This window comes from Corythoichthys intestinalis, chromosome 19 (genome assembly GCF_030265065.1).
Source record: "Corythoichthys intestinalis isolate RoL2023-P3 chromosome 19, ASM3026506v1, whole genome shotgun sequence".
Classification (NCBI taxonomy): Eukaryota; Metazoa; Chordata; class Actinopteri; order Syngnathiformes; family Syngnathidae; genus Corythoichthys; species Corythoichthys intestinalis.
Genome location: NC_080413.1, coordinates 1,143,655 through 1,163,399, shown reverse-complemented (window position 1 = coordinate 1,163,399; position 19,745 = coordinate 1,143,655). Strand labels below are relative to the sequence as shown.

Sequence of the window (19,745 nt, the reverse complement as noted above, 5' to 3'; positions counted from 1 at the left end):
ATGATAACTGCAAAAATGTCCTTTTCTGGGCGGTATCACCGTTTCTAAATCTCAACTCATCTTCCCAAAATGGAGTGAGAGTTTCAATTTACAATTTCTGAATTTCAATTCCTCTGTTTGAATTTCTGAGATTGAATTTTAATAAATTTGCACACAAAGTCCTGATCATTTTCAACCTGAGCTCTGGCGTTTGCCGCCGAACAGACGCAAGTGGGAGGCAAAAAGAGCAGCACGGTCCTGCAGAAGTTGACGCCTGACACGCCCTACCGGGTCAGCGTGACCGCCGTTTACGCCACCGGCCCCAGCGTAGACATTTCGGCCGACGGCAAAACAAGTGAGGAACGTGCGCCGGCTCCTTCGGCGGGAGAATTTGTGCTAACCGGCGGCGGGCGCTCCCCTCAGAACCTTTGGGCGGCGTGAGGAACCTTCAGGTGCTGAACCCGACCATGACCACTCTCAACGTGCGCTGGGAGCCGGCCGAGGGCCGCGTCAAGGAGTACAAAGTCATCTACGCGCCTGCCGCCGGAGGGGCCGAGAGCATGGTAGGACTGGTAGGACCAACACATCCGAGTCAAGATTCAATGGAAGATTTTTCAATTGGTTCTACTTCCAAGTCAATTCATTTTTTGCTCCGTTGCTGAAGTGACACTTGAAGATCAGATGAATTAAAAATTTTTTTAAAAATCAATAAAGAATAAAATAATAAATCAATTATAAATAAATAACTTGTAAATTAAAATACATATTTTAAATGAATAAATAATGAATCCATTCTAAAATTATAAAATACATGGTATTAATTTTTATTATTTTTAATCAATATTATTACTTTTTTTTCCCATACTCCATGTAACACTCTTAAGTTGATTTTTTTTTTTATTATATATATTTTAGTATATTATATAGTATATGTATAGTGTAGTGTATATTTTACCAACAAAATACAGGGAAAAACCAGGTTTTAATTCAAATTTGTATTCATAAAAAAAGGAAAATCCAGGATTGTATTGTCCTTTTAGGAGCAAGTATCCGCCGGCACCAGCAGCACCATCCTACGGGGCCTGCAGCCCGACACCCTCTACACCGTCTCTCTGGTGCCCGTCTACGCCGAGGGCGACGGCAAGATCATGTCTGAAAACGGAAAGACCAGTAAGCATCCGCTATCTTGCTATACGGCCCTTCTTCCGTGCGGGATTAACTCGGGTGACCTTCAGGGCCCCTGGGCGGCGTGAAGAACCTGCGGGTGACCGACCCCACTATGACCTCGCTTAACGTCAAGTGGGACCCGGCCGACGGAGCCGTGCGCTTGTACAAAGTCTTCTTTGTGCCCGTCGCCGGCGGTCGCGAAGAGATGGTGGGAACGCTCAAAAACGCCAGTGTCTTTTTCTTTTTTGACGGCGACCTTTTCCACAGGAGCAAGTCCCCGCCGCCACCACCGACATCACCCTCAGGAACCTCCTGCCCGACACCGCCTACTCCGTGTCCGTGTTGCCCGTGTATCCGGCCAGGGAGGGAAAACGCCAAACCGAGAGCGGGAAGACCCGTGAGTCCGACTCCTGCGTTATTCTTGGGGAAGTGCTGCGTTGACCTTGCGCTAAAACCTTTTGGCAGTACCTCTGGGCGGCGTGGGCACCATGCAGGTGACCAACCCGACTTTCACCACGCTGACGGTCACCTGGAACCCCGCCGACGGCAACGTACAGGGCTACAAAGTCATCTACAAGCCGGAAGATGGCGGCCTGGAGATTGTGGTGAGTCGGGGCATGACAATATATTTTGTATCCCGGTAGGCTATCGATATGCTCCGGCCAAGAATCGATATATCGTTTTAAAAATATGTCACTGTTTTTGACTGGGAGTGTGCCCCTCCCAGTCAAAAGGAATTGGACATTTAGTGACGTCAATGGCACTAAAATGTGTGCATTCACAGCCAGTCCTCCCGGTTTAAATGAATTGAACAACTAGCATTGTCCATGGTAGGCAAAGAGTATATTTAAGGGTCATCATGGGTCACTTTCTGTTGATTTCCGGTCACCCATCCATACATCCATCCATCATCTGCTGCTGAATCCGGTGTCGGGTCGTGGGGGCAGCAGTTTTAACAGGGAAGCCCAGACTTCTCTCTCCCCAGCCAATTCAACCAGGTCCTCTGGCGGGATCTCAAGGTGCTCCCAGGCCAGCCGAGAGACATAGTCTCTCCAGCGTGTCCTGGGTCGTCCCCGGGGCCTCCCGCCGGTGGGACATGCCCGAAACACCTCTCCGGGGAGGCATCCAGGAGGCATCCGAACCAGGTGTCCGAGCCACTTCAACTGACTCCTGTCAATGTGGAGTCCCTCCCAGATGACCGAGCTTCTCACCCTATCTCCAAGGGAGAGCCCGGACACCCTGTGGAAGAAACTCATTTCAGCCGCTTGTATCCGGGATCTTGTCCTTTTGGTCACGACCCACAGCTTGTGACGATAGGTGAGGGTAGGAACGTAGATCGAATGATAAATCGAAACCTTCTTCACCACTACGGACCGATGCAGAGTCCGCATCACTGCAGACGCTTCACCGATCCGCCTGTCGATCTCCCGCTCTCTCCATCCCTCACTCGTGAACAAGACCCCAAGACACTTGAACTCCTCCACTTGGGGCATCTCATCCCCGACCCGGAAAGGGCATGTCACCCTTTTCTGACTGAGGACCATGGTCTTGGACTTGGAGGTGCCGATCTTAATCCTGACCGCTTCTCATTCTGCTGCAAACCGCTCCAGTGAGAGTTGGAGATGTAATGCTGAGGCCGCCAAACCGGACACCCTCAACATTTTGGCTGCGCCTAGAAATTCTCGGTGACAAAGGGCGGAGTCCAACCCTCACTGGGAACGAATTCGACTTACTGCTGGCAAAGCGGACCAAACTCTGACACTGGTCGTACAGGGACCGAACAGCCCTTACCACAGGGCTCGGTACTCCGTACTCCCGGAGCACTCCCCACAGGACTCCCAGAGGCACACAGTCGAACACCTTCTCCAAATTTACAAAACACATGTAGGTGGGGCGAACTCCCATGCACCCTCGAGGACCCTGTCAAGGGTTCAGAGCTGGTCCACTGTTCCACGGCCTGGACGAAAACCGCACTGCTCCTCCTGAATTCCAGGTTCGACTTCTTGATGGACCCTCCACTCCAGCACCCCTAAATAGACTTTACCGGGAAGGCTGAGGAGTGTGATCCCTCTGTAATTGGAACACATCCTCTAGTAACCACCCCGGTCTGCCAATCCAGAGGCACTGTCCCCGATGTCCACGCGACAGCCCCACAACATCTGTAGCCTTTAGGAACTCCGGGCAGAATTCATCGACCCTTTTTCCTGTTTTCCGATCACTTTTTAATGATTTTAGGGTGTTCCAAGCTCACTTCTTTACATTTTGAGTCGATTCCTTTTAATATTGCTGTCATTGGGAGGGTTTATTCGCTGCCAGAACTCCCAACTGTTACACTAACAGTCAGTTCCTAAATATTTTCAAAGAAACAAGCAGTACTTTTGTAGTAATTATTAGTAAAGTTGTTTTGCCGAAGGAGGTACATTTGCGATGCGCTTTTGCAGGAGCAAGTGTCCGAAAGTACCACCAGCACCGTCCTGGAGAAGCTCCTCCCCGACACCCGATACACCGTCACTGTGGTGCCCGTCTACGCCGAGGGTGACGGCCCCAGTCTCACCAACAGTGGCAAGACCAGTGAGTTTCGCCGTCACTTCGAGACAAAAAATGGTTGCGCTGGCAAAGTGAGTTTCTCACGCCCTTTTCAGAGCCGCAGGGCACCGTCAGCAACCTTCAGGTGACAGATCCCACCACCAGCAGCCTCAACGTGCGCTGGGAGCCGGCCGAGGGCAACGTACGCGAGTACATCGTCATCTGGGTGCCCGCCGCCGGCGGAGAGCAGGAAGTGGTGAGTGCTCTGAGAATGGATGTTAGATTTTGAGCGAGGCTTCTTCTTCACTTGGGTGTCTCTGTGGCTAAACCAGGACCAGGTGTCCGGAACCACCACCTCCAAGGTGCTAAAGAACCTGCAGTCGGACACAGAGTACAGCGTCACCGTGGTTCCCGTCTATGACGAGCTAGAAGGGCTGCCACAAACGGAAAACGGGAAAACCTGTGAGTTGTTGACTTGACTATTGCTTTGGCTGCCGTCGACGGCGCAGGACGTCCAGCGAACTAGATGTCGACTGATATGAACCGATCAGTTGGCTAATGCCCAAAAATGACCGGTCCTTTGTGTCAGATCCGGTGGGAGGAGTCAAGAACTTGCAGGTGGTGGACCCCACCATCAGCACCTTGACGGTTCGCTGGGATCCGGCGGTGGGCAACGTGCGCGCCTACCGGGTCACCTACTCGGCGGAACCCGACGGAGAATTACAAACGGTAAGCGCCGCCGCCTCCTCTTTACGCTCGCGAGCGACTAAGAGCTTCTTCTCCCTGACTGGCAGGAAGAGGTGTCCGGCGGCACCACCAGCGTCATCTTGCGGAACCTCAACTCGGACACGGCGTACAACGTGGCCGTGGTTCCCATCTACCCCGACGTGGAGGGCATCTCGCAATCCGACAAGGGCAAGACCAGTAAGTGCTAGCTGACGGTTGCGCGTAAGCAGGCGCGCACGTGCGCATTCCGACCCGGTCACCTAATTAAATTTAGCGCGAGACGCCGCCGAGACGTGGACGCCATTGTTAGACAAGCGCCGGAATGTGCTAGAAAAGCAGAATCTGACATTTTAGAGTTTCACGTTAAAGCAGGGGATGTCCCAACTTTTTGCTCCGAGAGACGTATGCAAGGGTCAACTTGATTTTTATTTAAAAATATTAGCTCATTGACTGGCATTTGTGACGATCGAGGTAACAAAATAATCTGGAGGTAAAAGGACATTGGGGCAGCGGTTCTTAACCTGGGTTCAATCAAACCCAGGGGTTCGGTGAAGGTTAAGACGCGCTGGGCCCTATTTTTGGACGCTGACTAAATCTAGGCAAAATGGCGTTTTAGTCCAGGTTTTGGACTGGTTAGTCCTCAATTTACCGGCTTTATTCAAATTCTTTCAACTGCTAGTTCCAGAGAAACTGGTTTGTTCAGTGGAAGGTTGACTCTTACTTGGCATGTGGAAGTACAACAGACCCACAGGTAACGTGCAAGTTACATTAAAAAAAACAACATTTACGTCACATTTACGGCATGAAAATAGTATGTGAGGCAAGGATGTGATAGAATGAAAATGTCGAGATGAAAACAAAAATAGAAACCGTGTGAAATGAATCGAGTTTCATTTAATTTTCCAATGTGGAAAAAAAAATAAAAAGGCAAAATTATTTGGGTAAATTTTAAGCAATGTGGTGCTCACTAGATTGTTTCTAGTGCGCACCACAAACTATCTGTTAAACATTAGCATTATATAGCATTTAAGCTAGCGGAGTTTTGCTATGCAACTTAGCCAATTGTTACAATTGCCTAACTTGCATAGCAAAAGTACGCTAACTTAAATGCTGTAAAATGCTAATGTTAACAACAATTGGCTAATTTGCATAACAAAATTCCTCTATCTTAATGCTATATAGTGCTAATGTTTACAACAAGTGGCTAACTTGCATAGGAAAAGTCCGCTAGCTTAAATGCTATATAGTGCTAATGTTTACAACAATTGGCTAATTTGCATTGTAAATGTCCTCTCGCTTAATGCAATATATGCTAATATTTGCAACAATTGGCTAACTTGCATAGCAAAAGTCCGATAGCGCAAATGCTATATAATGCGAATGTTTACAATAATTGGCTAACTTGCATAGCAAAAGTCCGCTCGCTTAAATGCTATATAATTCTAATGTTTACAACAATGAAAGCCTGAAAGCTCCCTTGTCCCTGTTGATGGTTCTCATCAGGAAAATAAAACAACCTAAAACGTTTGTGATAAAAGAAAAATTCAACTAATCTATAACTGTAGACAAAATGAACTTCATACAAGTATAAAACATACATTTTGGCCTGTTTAAAAACATTCTGTCTAAATTTGAAGAAATTTCAATAGAAATTCACATGGGTTTGAGCTTGCTAGCTTAGATATATCTATCGATTTTGAAGTTGTTGTTTTTTTTAATTCCAAAGGGTTCGGTTAATGCTCATGTGAAACTTTGGTACCTTTAGCAAGGTTAAGAACCACTGCATTGGGGGAAAAAATGTATATAACATGCAAAATAATCAACATATACTGTAAAGGGTGTTGAAGGACACCGTTTTCGGTGGTTAGAATGCTGGTAAATTAGAGGCTGGAGATGCCCAGTTTTCCTTCGAAGGCTCTTTTACTGAATATTCTGGGCACAAATGTGATATAGGCAAAGGCTGAGATCTAGCAAAAGTGCAAAGAAAAACAACACGAGGCAAGTCTTTTATACTATTGACAGGTTGGTATTGAAACTATAGCATAAACTGAGGATTTTCCACCAGGAAAACATCTTAAGTTGAGAACCAATTTTAGCTGGTTTGAACAGGATGAGTTTCTCATAAGCGCAGACCAAGGCCGACCTAGCCTATACGCAGACTATGCAGCTGCTTAGGGCCCCTGACCACTAGGGGGCCCCCAATCTGGCAACCTCATTTTATACGTTGTTAATAGAGCATCATGAATAATGTGGCGCGCATTGCTGTTTATCTATGCAAACATCCATATTCTTGTCATTACAATCTGGCAACTCGGGGAGTGACGTTGAACCTGCTTTGCGATGATTGGTGTTTAAACAAAACAAAAAAACGTACATCCCCAAAAAAAGGTTTGGCGCCATCTACTGTAAGAACTGACAATCATTTGCGGTGACAAGTGCAACAAAATCTGATTAATATACAAAATATGGACAAATAGGTTGGATTGCATGTATGGGTTTCACAGTATAGTGTGACGAAATGGTGGGCCAAAAATATGGGCCCCTTGGCATTACTTTGCTTAGAGCCCCCAAATGGCCTGGGCCGGGCGGGCCCTGGCGCAGACAACAGTTGCCCATTGTGGTTGTTAAAGGTTATATATAGTGAAGCACACAAACATGGCCAAATATGGGCATGGCGCAATATATGCTATGATACAGTCTTCAAGGGTAAAAAGTCACCATAATAATAATATTTGACTAGCATCTCTCTTCTCGTAGATATATTTTGATAAGCTCTCCTCTAACATGTGTACAACAATAATAATGATAAAATTGGACAAGAAAGCTCCACCAGTCATACTATCGGAACTCATCCGCTATGCATCAGACCTGCTAGCACCGAGACACATCGGCTTTCTTTTCAGAGCCTCTGAGCGGTGTGAAGAACCTGCGCGTGAGCGACCCAACCACCAACTCGCTGCGAGTGCGCTGGGACGCGGCCGAGGGCGACGTGCGCAACTACAGGATCGTTTACGAGCCCGCCGCCGGCGGAGAACAGCTCATGGTGGGCATTCCCACCGCGCGCTCCTGCTCTAAACTTTGAACAACTCTTTGAGCGAACGTGCGCGTGTTTAGATTCAGGAATCGGGCATGGTGACCAACGCCATGCTGAGGGAACTGCAGCCGGACACGGAGTACAAGGTGACGGTGATTCCCATCTACCCCGACGTGGAAGGAAAGAGCATGTCGGAGAACGGCAAGACCAGTAAGTTTCATTTTGGCAAGTAGCAGTCATGAGCTTGCTCAAGTCTGCCTTTTGTAGACGTTTAAGCAGTGGAAAGAATCTTGTTGAACTGTTGACGGCGCTAGACATCCAATTCGTTTTGACCGAGAGGGCGTCGGCGATCGTTCGGCCGTAAGTCAAACTTGAAACTGACGACGACTCAATGTTTGACAGAGGCGCTTGGCGGAGTCAAGAATCTCCAAGTGACCGATCCCACCACCAGCACCCTCAAGGTCACCTGGGAGCCGGCCGAAGGAAATGTGCGGCAGTACCGCCTCTTCTACGTGCCCGCGGCCGGCGGCGCGGAGGACATGGTTCGTAGGCCACATTTTACACGTCGTAAATGAGCACTCGTCGTTTGAACGCGTCGTCAACGCCATGCGTGTCAACATCAGGAGCAGGTATCGGGAGGAACCACCAGCACCGTCTTGAGGAACCTCCTCTCAGACACACCCTACACTGTCACCGTGGTGCCCGTGTACCCGGAGGGAGAAGGTCTACGCCAGTCGGAGCAGGGAAAAACACGTGAGTCCCTTTGCTCTTTTGAACTTTGAGAAATTTCCGGGTTGACGAGTTCTACCTAGCCAATGTCGGATGTCAACTTTTTCAGGTCTAAAAATAGAGATGAGAAAGTCAAATACATGAAAAAGTATCTGAACCTTTTGGAATTTCTCACATTTCTGCATAAAATCACCATCAAATGTGATCTTTGTCAAAATCATACAGATGAAAAAACAGCGTCTGCTTGAACTAAAACCACCCAAACATTTGGTTTTCATATTTGAATGAGGATAGTATGCAAACAATGACAGAAGGGGGAAAATGAGTAAGTGAACCATCACATTTGCCCCTTTGGCAGCAATAACTTCAACCAGACGCTTCCTGTAGCTCCGGATCAGTCTGGCATATCGATCAGGACTAATCTTGGCCCATTGTTCTTGACAAAACTGCTGCAGTTCAGTCAGATTCCCGGGATGTCTGGCACGAATCGCTGTCTTTAGGCCATGCCACAGCATCTCAATGGGGTTCAAGTCTGGAATTGTCCACGCTCTAAAGCAGCAAAACAGCCACAAATCATGATGCTCCCTCCACCATGCTTCACGGTGGGGATGAGTTTTTGATGTTGGTGAACTGTTCCATTTTTCCTCCACACATGACGTAGTGTGTTAATCACAAACAATTAAACTTTGGTTTCATCATTCCACAAAATAACTTCTGTGGAGTGTCCAAGTGCCTTTTTTTGAACATTAAATGAGCAGCAATGTTTTTATTAACAGCAGTGGCTTCCTCCGCTGAGTCCTCCCATCAGCACCATTCTTGGCCATATAGTTGATGTGTCTACAGAGATATTGGCCTGTGCCAGTGATTTCTGCAAGTCTTTAGCAGGTTCTTTTTGACCTCTCTGAGTATTCTGCGCTGAACTCTTGGCGTCATCTTTGGTGGATGGCCACTCCTTGCAAGAGAAGCAGCAGTGCTAAATTCCTTCCATTTGTAGACGACTTCTTTAAATGTCGATTGATGAGCATCCAAACTTTTAGAGATGGTTTTAGTATCCTTTCCCAGCTTTATACAAATCTACAATCCTCGATCCCAGTTCTTCAGACAGCTCTTTTGACCGAGCCATGATGCACAGCAGACAATGTTTCTCATCAAGACATTTCTTACCAGGTATGTGTTTAATAGTGGGCAGGGCAGCTTTAAACCACTTATCAGTGATTGGGCACACATCTGATTTAAATTTTTTGGTAATAATCGGTTTCAATTGCTCTTGAAGGAATCTGACCTTCTAGCCAGATTGCCGGAATCAATCCAGCCGAACTGCCGGACCCGCGCTGGCGTAGATCTCACGACCCAGGCCGGCAAGACCCAGACAACTCTGCGCGTTCACCGTAGTCTGAACCCCTTGTACTGACTCTATTTTGAAAGAAAGCTTTGAAACACAAGTTGGCAATTTATTCAGGTCAACAGGGATCAAACGGCAAGGCGAAACAGACTCAGATGAGGAGGCAGACTCGTTCCAAGGTCACCATATCACAAGTCAACAAAAGGTTCCTGAGAAAAAATGACTACAATTAGTTACACATTCAGTCTTTTTGAAGGCTCTTGCGGTGCGGGCTGTGGGCAGAAGAAGGGTGTGCTTAGGCGTTGTTTAGGATTATTGTCTGTTTGTGGATTGGACGGGAGGATTTGGGAGTTACTGTTGTCTGTACTGTTGAGAAAACATACTATTCCCTGATTGATTATATTAAAAGTGTGTTAGAGTAATACAAACAGTCGATCGGTAAATACGAGAAAAGATATGATTCCCTTCACTCTTTAAGTCTCCTTAGGCAGAGGGTTGACTTACTACCCCTTCTGTCATTGTTTGCATGCTATCCTCAATAAAATATAAAAACTTATAAATGTTTGGGTGGTTTTAGTTAAAGCAGACACTGTTTTTTCATCTGTGTGATTTTGACAAAGATCACATTTGATGGGGATTTTATGCAAAAATGTGGCAAATTCCAAAAGGTTCAGATACTTTTCATACCACTGTAACCCAATTTTCGACTAGAAACGACGGAAAAAGTGGCCAACCAGAAGAAAAATTGCCAGTAACGACGTCCAATCCGTTTGTGCCATCAGTCTCTCGTTGACTAAACTGACCAAACACAGAATTTCATATTCTTGATGTGTCATAGTGGAGAAAAAAAGCCACTATTAGCCAGTATTTCTACCGCCGTCAGTTAAAGACGAATTTGACTAACTAGTACAACCCCTGCCATACAACACTTAAACACTATAATTGCTGCTTCAAATGGTTTGGACCTCTAGCGCCGTCAATGGCATCCAAAGCACCAATGTATCGTCAAAATGAGTATTTGCGCTCGCGGAGGAGATGGAGAAGAATGAAGTCATCGGCTGGAATGCGAAGGAAATTTGTTGTGGTCTGGATGTGCTTATACAACGGCAGTTGTGTAACTGCTCAGCACATCGTCTGCAACCTACTACGTCCTTTTTTTTTTCCCCCTCCGCGAGTGACATGTAGCGTATACGCCGGGCCACATCTGCTTTGCTTTAACATCAAATGGCGGCGCTTTTCCTTCAGGACACTTTAGCTCTTTTCCTTCATTTGCTTTCCATCAGCGAAGCGTGCCCCGTGACCGACACTCGAATGCTCGGCACGGGCCAGACAATCGGAATCTCCACCCGAGTCTATTGTATACGAAAGACGCCTCGCAAACGACGCCGTAAACTGGCCCGACTCGGTGTGAAATACGCGCTCGTCCCCCGAAGCCGATAAAAGCTCGCGGTACGGAACCTGAGCCCAAATTGTTGATGACTGCTGACAAGTCCCCGCTCAGGAATTTTAGCCCCAGAGTTGTTTTTACTCAGTCATATTGGAGGGTTACTGTTTTTTTCCCCCACCGAAAGTCACAGCGGTCCAAAAATGCAAAATGAAAGGCAAATAATAATACCCTTAAAATGCACAGGATGTGACACATAAGTGACCCGAAATTAACCGGAAGTGACCTGAAATGCCCTAAAAATGAACAGGAAATGCGCAATAAGTGACCCAAAAGTAACAGAAAGTGACACATAAGTAACCCAAGTAAACAGGAAGTGACTTGGAAACCAGCAAGAAGTGACTAATGAACTACAAGTGACCCGAAATGCCCAAAAAATCAACATGAAATCCAGATGAAGTGACCCAAAAGCAACAGAAAGTGACCTGGAAACCAATAAAAAGTTACCAATGAACTAGAAGTGACCTGAAATGCCCTAACAATCAACATGAAATGCACGGGAAGTGACCCAAAATAAACAGGAAGTGACCTTGAAACCTACAGGTAGTGACTAATGAAGTAGAAGTGACCTAAAATGCCCTAAATATCAACAGGAAATGTACAGAAAGTGACCCAAAATCAACATAAAGTGACCTAAAATCAACAGGAAGTGAGCTGGAAACCAACAGGAAGTCAGAAATGAACTAGAAGTGACCTGAAATGCCCTAGATATCAACAGGTAATGCAGATGAAGTGACTCAAAATCAAAGTGACACATAGGTGACCCAAAAACAACAGGAAGTGACCAATGACCTCGAACTGACCTGCAATGCTCTAGAAATCAACAGGCAATGCACATTAAGTGACCCAAAATCAATATAAAGTGACCCAGAATTAACAGGAAGTGGCCTGGAAACCATCAGGAAGTCACTTATGAACTAAAGTGACCTGAAATGCCCTAAAAATCATCAGGAAATGCAGAGGAAGTAACCTGAAATCCACATAAAGTGAACCATAAGTGACCCAGAATCAACAGAAATTGACCTGGACATACACAGGAAGTGACAAATGAACTAGAAGTGATTTGCAATGCCCTAAAAATGAACAGGAAATGTGCAGGAAGTGACCCAAAATCAACAGAAAGTGAGCCATAAGTGACCCAAAATTATCAGAAAGTGACTAATGAACTAGAAGTAATCTGAAATGCCCTAAAAATTAGGAAATGCACAGGAAATGACCCCAAAATCAACATAAAGTAACTCAAAATCAACAGGAAGTGACTAGCTAGATACTGCAATTTCTGGAGAAATTACTCTTGGGCTTTGCTGTGTGGAGATACAGATCTTAGCCACGCCCAGGTTGGTTTGGTTTGGTTTGGTCACTTCCTGTTGATTTTGGGACATTTGGGGGACACATCCTGGTCATATCAGGTCATTTGGGGTGCGTGTCCTGGTCATATCAGGACATTTTGGGGACACGTCCTATTGATATCTGGTTATATCCTGTTGATTTCGGCATATTTGTTGTTTTTTTTGCCATTGTAAATGAATGGGAAATTTGGACGTCCGTGGCCATCAATGGCATTCACTTACATTTGCGTCAATGGAATCAAAGTACATTAGCCTCAATAGAATCAACAAACACGGTCGTCAGTTGTATTAAACAAAGTAAATGCCATTGAAAATGAATGGTAAATTTGGACGTCCATGGCCATCAATGGTATCGACATCCATATACGTCGATGGAATCCAAGTACATTGGAATCAATACAATTGATATACATGGCCGTCAATGGCATCTGTCTAAATTGGCCTCAATGCAATGTTAATGCCATTGGAAATGAATAGGATATTTGGACGTCCATGGCCGTCAATGGCATTGACTTACATATGAGTCAATAGAATCGGGGACATTTGGGGGACACGTCCTATTCATGTATGTTCCTTTCCTGTTGATTAGGGGACATTTGTTTTGTTTTTTTTGCCATTAAAAATGAATGGGAAATTGGGACGACCATGGCCGTCAATGGCATCGACTTACATGTGCGTAAATGGAATCCAAATACATTGGCATCAATAGATTCCACATACATGGCCGTCAATGGCATCAATGCAATGTAAATTCCATTGAAAATTCCATTAGAAGTGAATGGGAAATTTGAACACTGCATCCTATTAAAAATGAATGGGAAAGTTTTTGGCAAATTATTGGGGAACCGTAATTTTTTTCCCCCCCAAATTCTGTATACAGCTTTTATGCCCCTCACCGTCCCGGAATTTTTGATGTCCAAATGATGTGATTTGGTCAAAAATTGTAGGACTAGATACATTTTCAAAATTATTTGTTCTTTTTTTTCCCGAAAAATCGGCATTTACGGGTGAACGGAAACTTTTTCGGGGTCTGCGTCACGCGAAAATTCCCGTCGTTTCGATATTTGAACTGTGCCGATCGGTCAAATGGTTCGGGCTGTGCGGCGCGCCGAAGAAATCTCATTAAAAAAAAAAAAATTGGATCATAATGTCATCCAGGTCCCGAACAAGCAAAGCGGAACATCGCAATTGAATTTGAGCCGAGGTCAAGCCGGTCGCTCGTCTGCGGCCCGTTTGGTTTGGTTCACGCTCACGTTCGCACCAATTTTGGAGTCTTCGTCAACGGGATCGCACGTTTTGGAAATGTGGGCAGGAAAAGAAATTCAAGTCCCAAACCTCAGACGCGCTAAACCGCACTTTCAGATCGCATTTATTTTCTTCCTTGACACCATCTACATGTGTTATATTCATCATGGGAACAGCGCTGTCGAGTTCTCCAGGCTTTTTCGCGGGCTCGTCGTCATTTTTTTGCCCTTCGGGGAGTGGAAAGGAAGAAGTAGTCTACGATCTCCGGCGAGAGATCGAAAGAATCCAGACCAACAGTTCGCTGTTCTTCTCCCGGCAGTTCCGCGCACGCCCCCGCGTAACGTCCAGGTTTTCAACCCCACCCCCAACAGCCTGAACGTGCGTTGGGAGCCGGCCACGGGACAGGTACAGCAGTACCGCGTCATCTACGCCCCGTGGAACGCACCCTCGCAGATCCAGTCGGTAAGTCTCGACATTTTGGACTTGTTTATGGGTCGAATAAGGAAGTTATTAACCAAAAAAATCATGCTAACTCAGTAGTCGCCATTGACTATCAATCAAGAGATTTTGCATTGACAAAGAAAAAAAACACAAATACTGTGTTCTTTTTTTTTTTTTTTCAAATTGGATTTATTTGAAAAAAAAAAAATAAAAACAAAAAAGGAATAAATCAGTAAATATTTTCATTTTAATATTTTTAACTTTTTAAATTTAAAGAAAAAAATTCTCTCGAAATTAAAGTTTTTTTTAATTAATGAAAACAAGTAATGAGAATATCTTGTAATAATTTAAACATTCTCTTATATAGATTTTTTACATTAAACCATTTCTTCTGATTAATTTGGAAAAAAAAGAGAATCAGTGAATATCTTCATTTTAATGTTTTTATTTTACCTTTTTAAATTTATCTTAATTTTCACGTATTTTTCTTTTTTTTTTATCTGTTGATTTAAAATTTTAATTTAAAAAAATACAATGAAAACAAGTAAGGAGAATTATAATCTTATATTTTCATTTAAACATTTTATTTAGATTTTTTTTTATTTACCTTTAAAAAATTGATTTTATTTGAAAAAAAGGAGAAAATCAATAAATATTTTAATTTTACTTTTTTATTTTAACTTTTTGAATTTATTTTTAAAAAAGACATTAATTTACTCTCTTGATTTAAAAAACTTTAACAAAAATTCTTTTTTTTTTTTAACCTGATGTATTTAAAAAATAATTTTTAAAAAATCAGTAAATATTTTCATTTCAATATTTTTAATTTAACTTTTTTAATTTACTTTGAAAAAAAGAAACATGAAAATATTAATTATTAAATTTGTATATATTATTATTATTAAAAATAATATAAAAAAAACATAAAAATAAAATTAAAATTAATTTATTAAAAATTAAAAAAGGAAAACCCGAAAAATATTCTCTTTTTTTTTTTTTCAATCTGATGTATTTTTTTTTAAATAGAAATTTTAAAGAAATTAGGGGAAAATCGATGAATAGGCTCTTTTTAATGTTTTTACTTTTTAATAAATGTATAAAAACCAAAAATGATCATATTTTCATTCCACTGACAGCGTTGTCCAATCCACTTGGACTTCCGTCAAAACGGATTTATTGTCTATTGCATAAATTGTCTGCCATTGACAGCGCTCGATGTTTTCCAATCTATTTGAAGTGGATCAGACATCCACTAGTGATAAACTCACAGCAGAAGGACGTTTGGACGCCATGTGATTGAACCTCTATGCTTCAATTGCATTTGACATCTATCTCTGTCAATGGCAGCGAATGAGTTCCTCTTCTCCGTCGGCCTGTTTACCTTTGTTAGTATTTGGCAGCCCGCTAGCTAGCCGGCGTGACGACGATGACGCCAGCTCTTGGCGTCGGCCGGGAATGACATCAGAGTGTTGTTTGATTTTTGGTGAAGGTGCTGGTCCCCGGCAACGTCAACAACGCCTTCCTGGACGGCCTGATCCCGGACACGCCCTACCGGGTCAGCGTGGCCGCCACGTACCCCGACGGAGAGGGGGTGTCGCTGAAGACCGACGGCAAAACGCGTAAGGCCGTCGACGGCGGTACGGTTTGACGGACGGCCCGTTGACGCGGCGTTCCTCTCCCAGTGCCCCGTGCCGGACCTCGCAACCTGCGCGTGTTCGAAGCCACCACCAACTCGCTCACCGTCGGGTGGGACCACGCCGAGGGACCCGTGAGACAGTATCGCATCGCCTACGCGCCCATGACCGGAGACCCCATCACCCAATATGTAAGTACTAGCGTTGCACGAGTATTGCTACTGATATGGCACAAAAATGACATCGGTATCGATAAGTCCTATCAAACATTGCGCCGAGGCCACGCAATATTTACTTTTCGAGTTCGTTTTGAACCGCTGGTTTCCCTTCCCAAGATGGCCGGCGTCGACGCGAGATGATAATAGATGTCTAATCGTTTGGCGTCCAATCATACTTCTTCAGGACTGAACTCTGACGGCATGCAGGTCAGGGTGGTGGCAGATCGTCTCCCTCTCATCATCTCATGAGACCCTAATATGCACGAAACTTGCCTATTTTTGGGATTAGAAATACATGCACACACCTAGGTGATAAAACCCCTATTGAAGAGGGTCCTACAAAAAAGGAGGCTAATGACCTGTGCAGCCACGTCCTTATTCAAAACCAAAATGAATCTTCTAATTGGGCCTATTCCACCAAGTGTGCCAAATTTTGCTACTCTACAGGATGCCTAAGTCCCTTAAGAAATATACTAACTGTTAATGGCGAACAAAGGGTCGTCACGGCAACGGACACAGACATGTGGACATAGGCCTAACAAAGCAGTATTACAAAAGGTCTGGTAACTACAGTGACCAACCTGAAAAGAACTGTTTAAGCAAAATGAGTGACTTTCTGTTGCCACTAGTTGGCGCTGTAGGGTTGATGCAGATGACCCCTACAGGACCCTTCAGGGTACAACTTTCACCAAGCACGGAAAGTTTGGCACAGATATATTGTATGTCTGCCAAGTTATGACTCTTAAAAATTTGTGGCGAGACAAAATGGCGACGGTCATTTTCCCTTTCCTGTTTGGAGCCCTTCACTTCAACGAAACCTCAATATTTTTTATCAGGCACCTGAACACTTGTCTTAAGGCTCCCCTGATGCAAGTTTGAGGTCCCTTGGAGGAAGAGCCTGTCTTGTAAAATAGGGGGTTTCTTGTTCCCAGCAGGGGGCGCTAGGCCTAATGGGTAATTTGTCAATGCTATCGTGTTCAGGCTGGGATACCTCTCACACATGCCAGATATGAAAAAGGCTGAACCTTGTATCAGAAAGTTAGTAATCATTTACTGAATTTAGCATTTTGCTAAAAAAAAAATGGCCAATTTTGGCGCCCTGTCCAGGTCAGGCCTATGTATGAAAACTCCCCATTTTGATACCTTAAGATTTCATATTTCTCATGAACAGTCTCGCCAATTTTGAGGAGGATCGAAATGAACCCCCTAGGCGCCAAGATCTCAAACGTGCACCAAGTATATTGACTAAAATTGCATATTTTTTTCAAATTCAATCCAAAATATCCGATTTCCTGTTGCGTTTAGTGCAAGACACTTTTTGGAGCAGTTTTGCACAAGGTATCGACTCCTCAAATTTCATAGCTCTATGTTGGAAAAACCTAATAGGAGAGGCCTTTTTGAAAATTTCAAGGGCGGCGCCACTGAGCCATTTTGTTACGTTTTTTTTTTTTTTCCGCGAAGTTGCAAAAATAGCAAAATTTATGCCAAGCAAATTGTTTATTTAATATTATTATTTATTTATTATATTATTAATTAAGCCAATTTATTCTTATGACAAGATTAAAAAATCCACGATGCCCTGAGGCGCAAAAGTTGAGACGAGAAGCATCTTAGGATCATTGTATTGGCAAACAAGAGGCTCAAAAATGAGGATTCGATCAATTTTATGGTTGGTAAAAATGACGATTAACAATGGTTCGACTGTCAAAAATGTTGATTCTTTTCACAATCGATTACTGTAATTTTCGCACTATAAGGCGCACCTGATTATAAGCCGTCACCCACCAAATTTGACACCAAAACGACATTTGTTCATAGATAAACTGCACTGGACTATAAGCCGCAGCGGTCCCCACTGCATTATGGGATATTTACACAAAATTTTATTAACCGGTAACACTTTTTTATGACAGTGGCATCAAACGACTATCATAAGCCCAAATTAACCACTATGAAGCTTTGAAAAAACTGGCTGCTAAGCTTTATTGCTTGAAGAAGCTTCATTTGGCCATCACTGCTCCCATGGGGGAGACAGTCAACCTCTGCAGCCACCTCCTGCCAACACTGTTATTGTCCACCATGCCTCCTAGCATGCATTGCAGCGCTACAGATGTAAATAACAATCAAAAAAAATTCATGTTCTGTGCTAATCATTTCTTCAGTTACTGTTCCAGTTGTTTCATTAATTGCTAGTTATGCTATTTGGTAACACTTTATTTGACAGTGGCGCCATAAGACATATCATTAGACAATCATAATTATGACATGACATTGTCACGAGCATTAATGAATGCTCATAACGGATGCCATTTAATGTTATCCGGCAAATGAACTCCCTTCTGAATGGATGTAAAAGATCTGGACATAAATGGAGTTCGTGACATAATTTGCTGGATGACACTTAATGACATTTGTCATAAGCTTTCAGTTAGTGTCATGTCAAAATTATGATGGTCTAATGACGACGTTGTCAAATAAAGTGTTACCTATTAACCCAAATAAATCAACAAATAAGGCGCACTGGACTATAAACTGCAGGATTCAAAATGAAGGAAAAAAGTAGCGTCTTATAATCCGAAAATTACGGTGTTTATCGATGAGTGGATTCATTGCGGCAGCCATAATGGCCCTTTGAAGAAAACCGTGTTTAGGGCTTTGACTCCTTCAGCCCAGGGGATGCCTTCAAAACCCGCGGCTTAGCGGGGGGAACGCGGACAGGGAAAAAGTGACGCACGCGTCAGGGGGTCGGTCGGAAGCGCCCCGGCCTCGGTCGGCCGTGACGTCGCCTCCAAACTATGCGGTGAAGTCACACGCGGTCCGGGGCGCCGTCGGCTCATAAATCACAGCCCGCCGAACGGCGGGAATAATTACACGGCGGCCTTAAACTAACACCGTCATCGCGCCGGTTAAAATAAAATTCACGAGGCGCTGAAGTATTCATGGCAGCTGCAGGAACTATAACTCCCCCTCCGTCCAAATTTGGACCTTCACAGTTCACTGAAAAGTCCACTACTAATCAAGCAGGAAGCGATGAAGGGATCTTTCATCAGTGCCTGCTCACAAATCACTTTCTACCCATTTTGAGATCGGTTAGTTGGATTTTTTTCTTCTATCCCAGACATTTGTTCTGGGTTGTTTTATTTACCTAACATGTTTCGGCGACTACTTCCGCCTTCATCAGAGTGTCACTGATGCTGGGATCTGCTGACCATTCACTCTCCCAGGATGCTGGTCCAGGTAGTAGAGAGCATGTAAGCCCATTCATCCCTGTTGATGGTCTTTAACCCCCCCTTGGGGATTTCAATGGTCTCCCTGATCCAGCGCTGATGTTTGTTTTCTCTTAAGTGCAGATGTTTCTGCCCTTTTCCCAGGGCAATAAAAGAACAAGCACAACAGGAACACCACAAGTCAGCCATCACCGACCCACTGCAAAAGGGAAAATCACATTACAGAATGTTGATTGATCATCCGATTGGAGGGCATGAAAACACTTTATTACAAAATTTGCGAAGAAAATGATGGAAAAAATATGAGCGTGGTGTGCGCGTTAGTGAACTTTCTCGGCAATACGGCCGAAATATGTCTACGATCTAGAGGACGACTCTCATTATTATTGTAATTTCGGCTAGGAAGGCGCAAGCTTGGTCAGGTTTTTAATCATTTATTTCAGAACTTATGTAACACAATACGACTACTTTCCGCCGTAGCCGACGCTAGCAACAAAAGAACATGAAAAGAGAAAGTAAAACATTCCCACTCTTCCGCACCTCTCTCACTCTCGCGTCAGTCACGTGGTGCGTTCAGGAACGGCATGCAAAATTCAGCCGCATTTGAACCCAATTTGGGACATTACATAGATTTCATAATGATATTGATGGGCCGCGGGCCGATTGATAGGGGCCTGCATTGTT

At 44.2% G+C, this 19,745-nt stretch overlaps 1 protein-coding gene and 1 long non-coding RNA gene across 5 annotated transcripts in view; one reads left to right on the top strand and one right to left on the bottom strand.

Moving 5' to 3' along the window:
- The window catches only part of col12a1b (collagen, type XII, alpha 1b), a 148,082-nt gene that overhangs the window by 87,546 nt on the left and 40,791 nt on the right, over positions 1 to 19,745 (top strand). For 3 of the 4 annotated variants that reach the window (XM_057823051.1, XM_057823049.1, XM_057823052.1), the window contains 18 exons: positions 205 to 334; positions 403 to 551; positions 1,020 to 1,149; positions 1,215 to 1,354; positions 1,414 to 1,543; positions 1,612 to 1,751; positions 3,588 to 3,717; positions 3,789 to 3,928; positions 4,005 to 4,134; positions 4,262 to 4,401; positions 4,467 to 4,596; positions 7,302 to 7,441; positions 7,513 to 7,642; positions 7,835 to 7,974; positions 8,056 to 8,185; positions 13,861 to 14,003; positions 15,472 to 15,601; positions 15,665 to 15,807. In XM_057823051.1, coding sequence (XP_057679034.1) covers positions 205 to 334; positions 403 to 551; positions 1,020 to 1,149; positions 1,215 to 1,354; positions 1,414 to 1,543; positions 1,612 to 1,751; positions 3,588 to 3,717; positions 3,789 to 3,928; positions 4,005 to 4,134; positions 4,262 to 4,401; positions 4,467 to 4,596; positions 7,302 to 7,441; positions 7,513 to 7,642; positions 7,835 to 7,974; positions 8,056 to 8,185; positions 13,861 to 14,003; positions 15,472 to 15,601; positions 15,665 to 15,807 — 2,445 coding nt within the window. The remainder of the gene's footprint in view (positions 1 to 204; positions 335 to 402; positions 552 to 1,019; positions 1,150 to 1,214; positions 1,355 to 1,413; positions 1,544 to 1,611; positions 1,752 to 3,587; positions 3,718 to 3,788; positions 3,929 to 4,004; positions 4,135 to 4,261; positions 4,402 to 4,466; positions 4,597 to 7,301; positions 7,442 to 7,512; positions 7,643 to 7,834; positions 7,975 to 8,055; positions 8,186 to 13,860; positions 14,004 to 15,471; positions 15,602 to 15,664; positions 15,808 to 19,745) is intronic. The other variant, XM_057823050.1, reaches the window with a different exon arrangement.
- Positions 1 to 19,745, bottom strand: part of LOC130907685 (uncharacterized) — a 31,878-nt gene that overhangs the window by 10,261 nt on the left and 1,872 nt on the right. Inside the window, exon 2 of the long non-coding RNA XR_009061514.1 lies at positions 18,980 to 19,260. This is a non-coding gene — a long non-coding RNA (uncharacterized LOC130907685). The remainder of the gene's footprint in view (positions 1 to 18,979; positions 19,261 to 19,745) is intronic.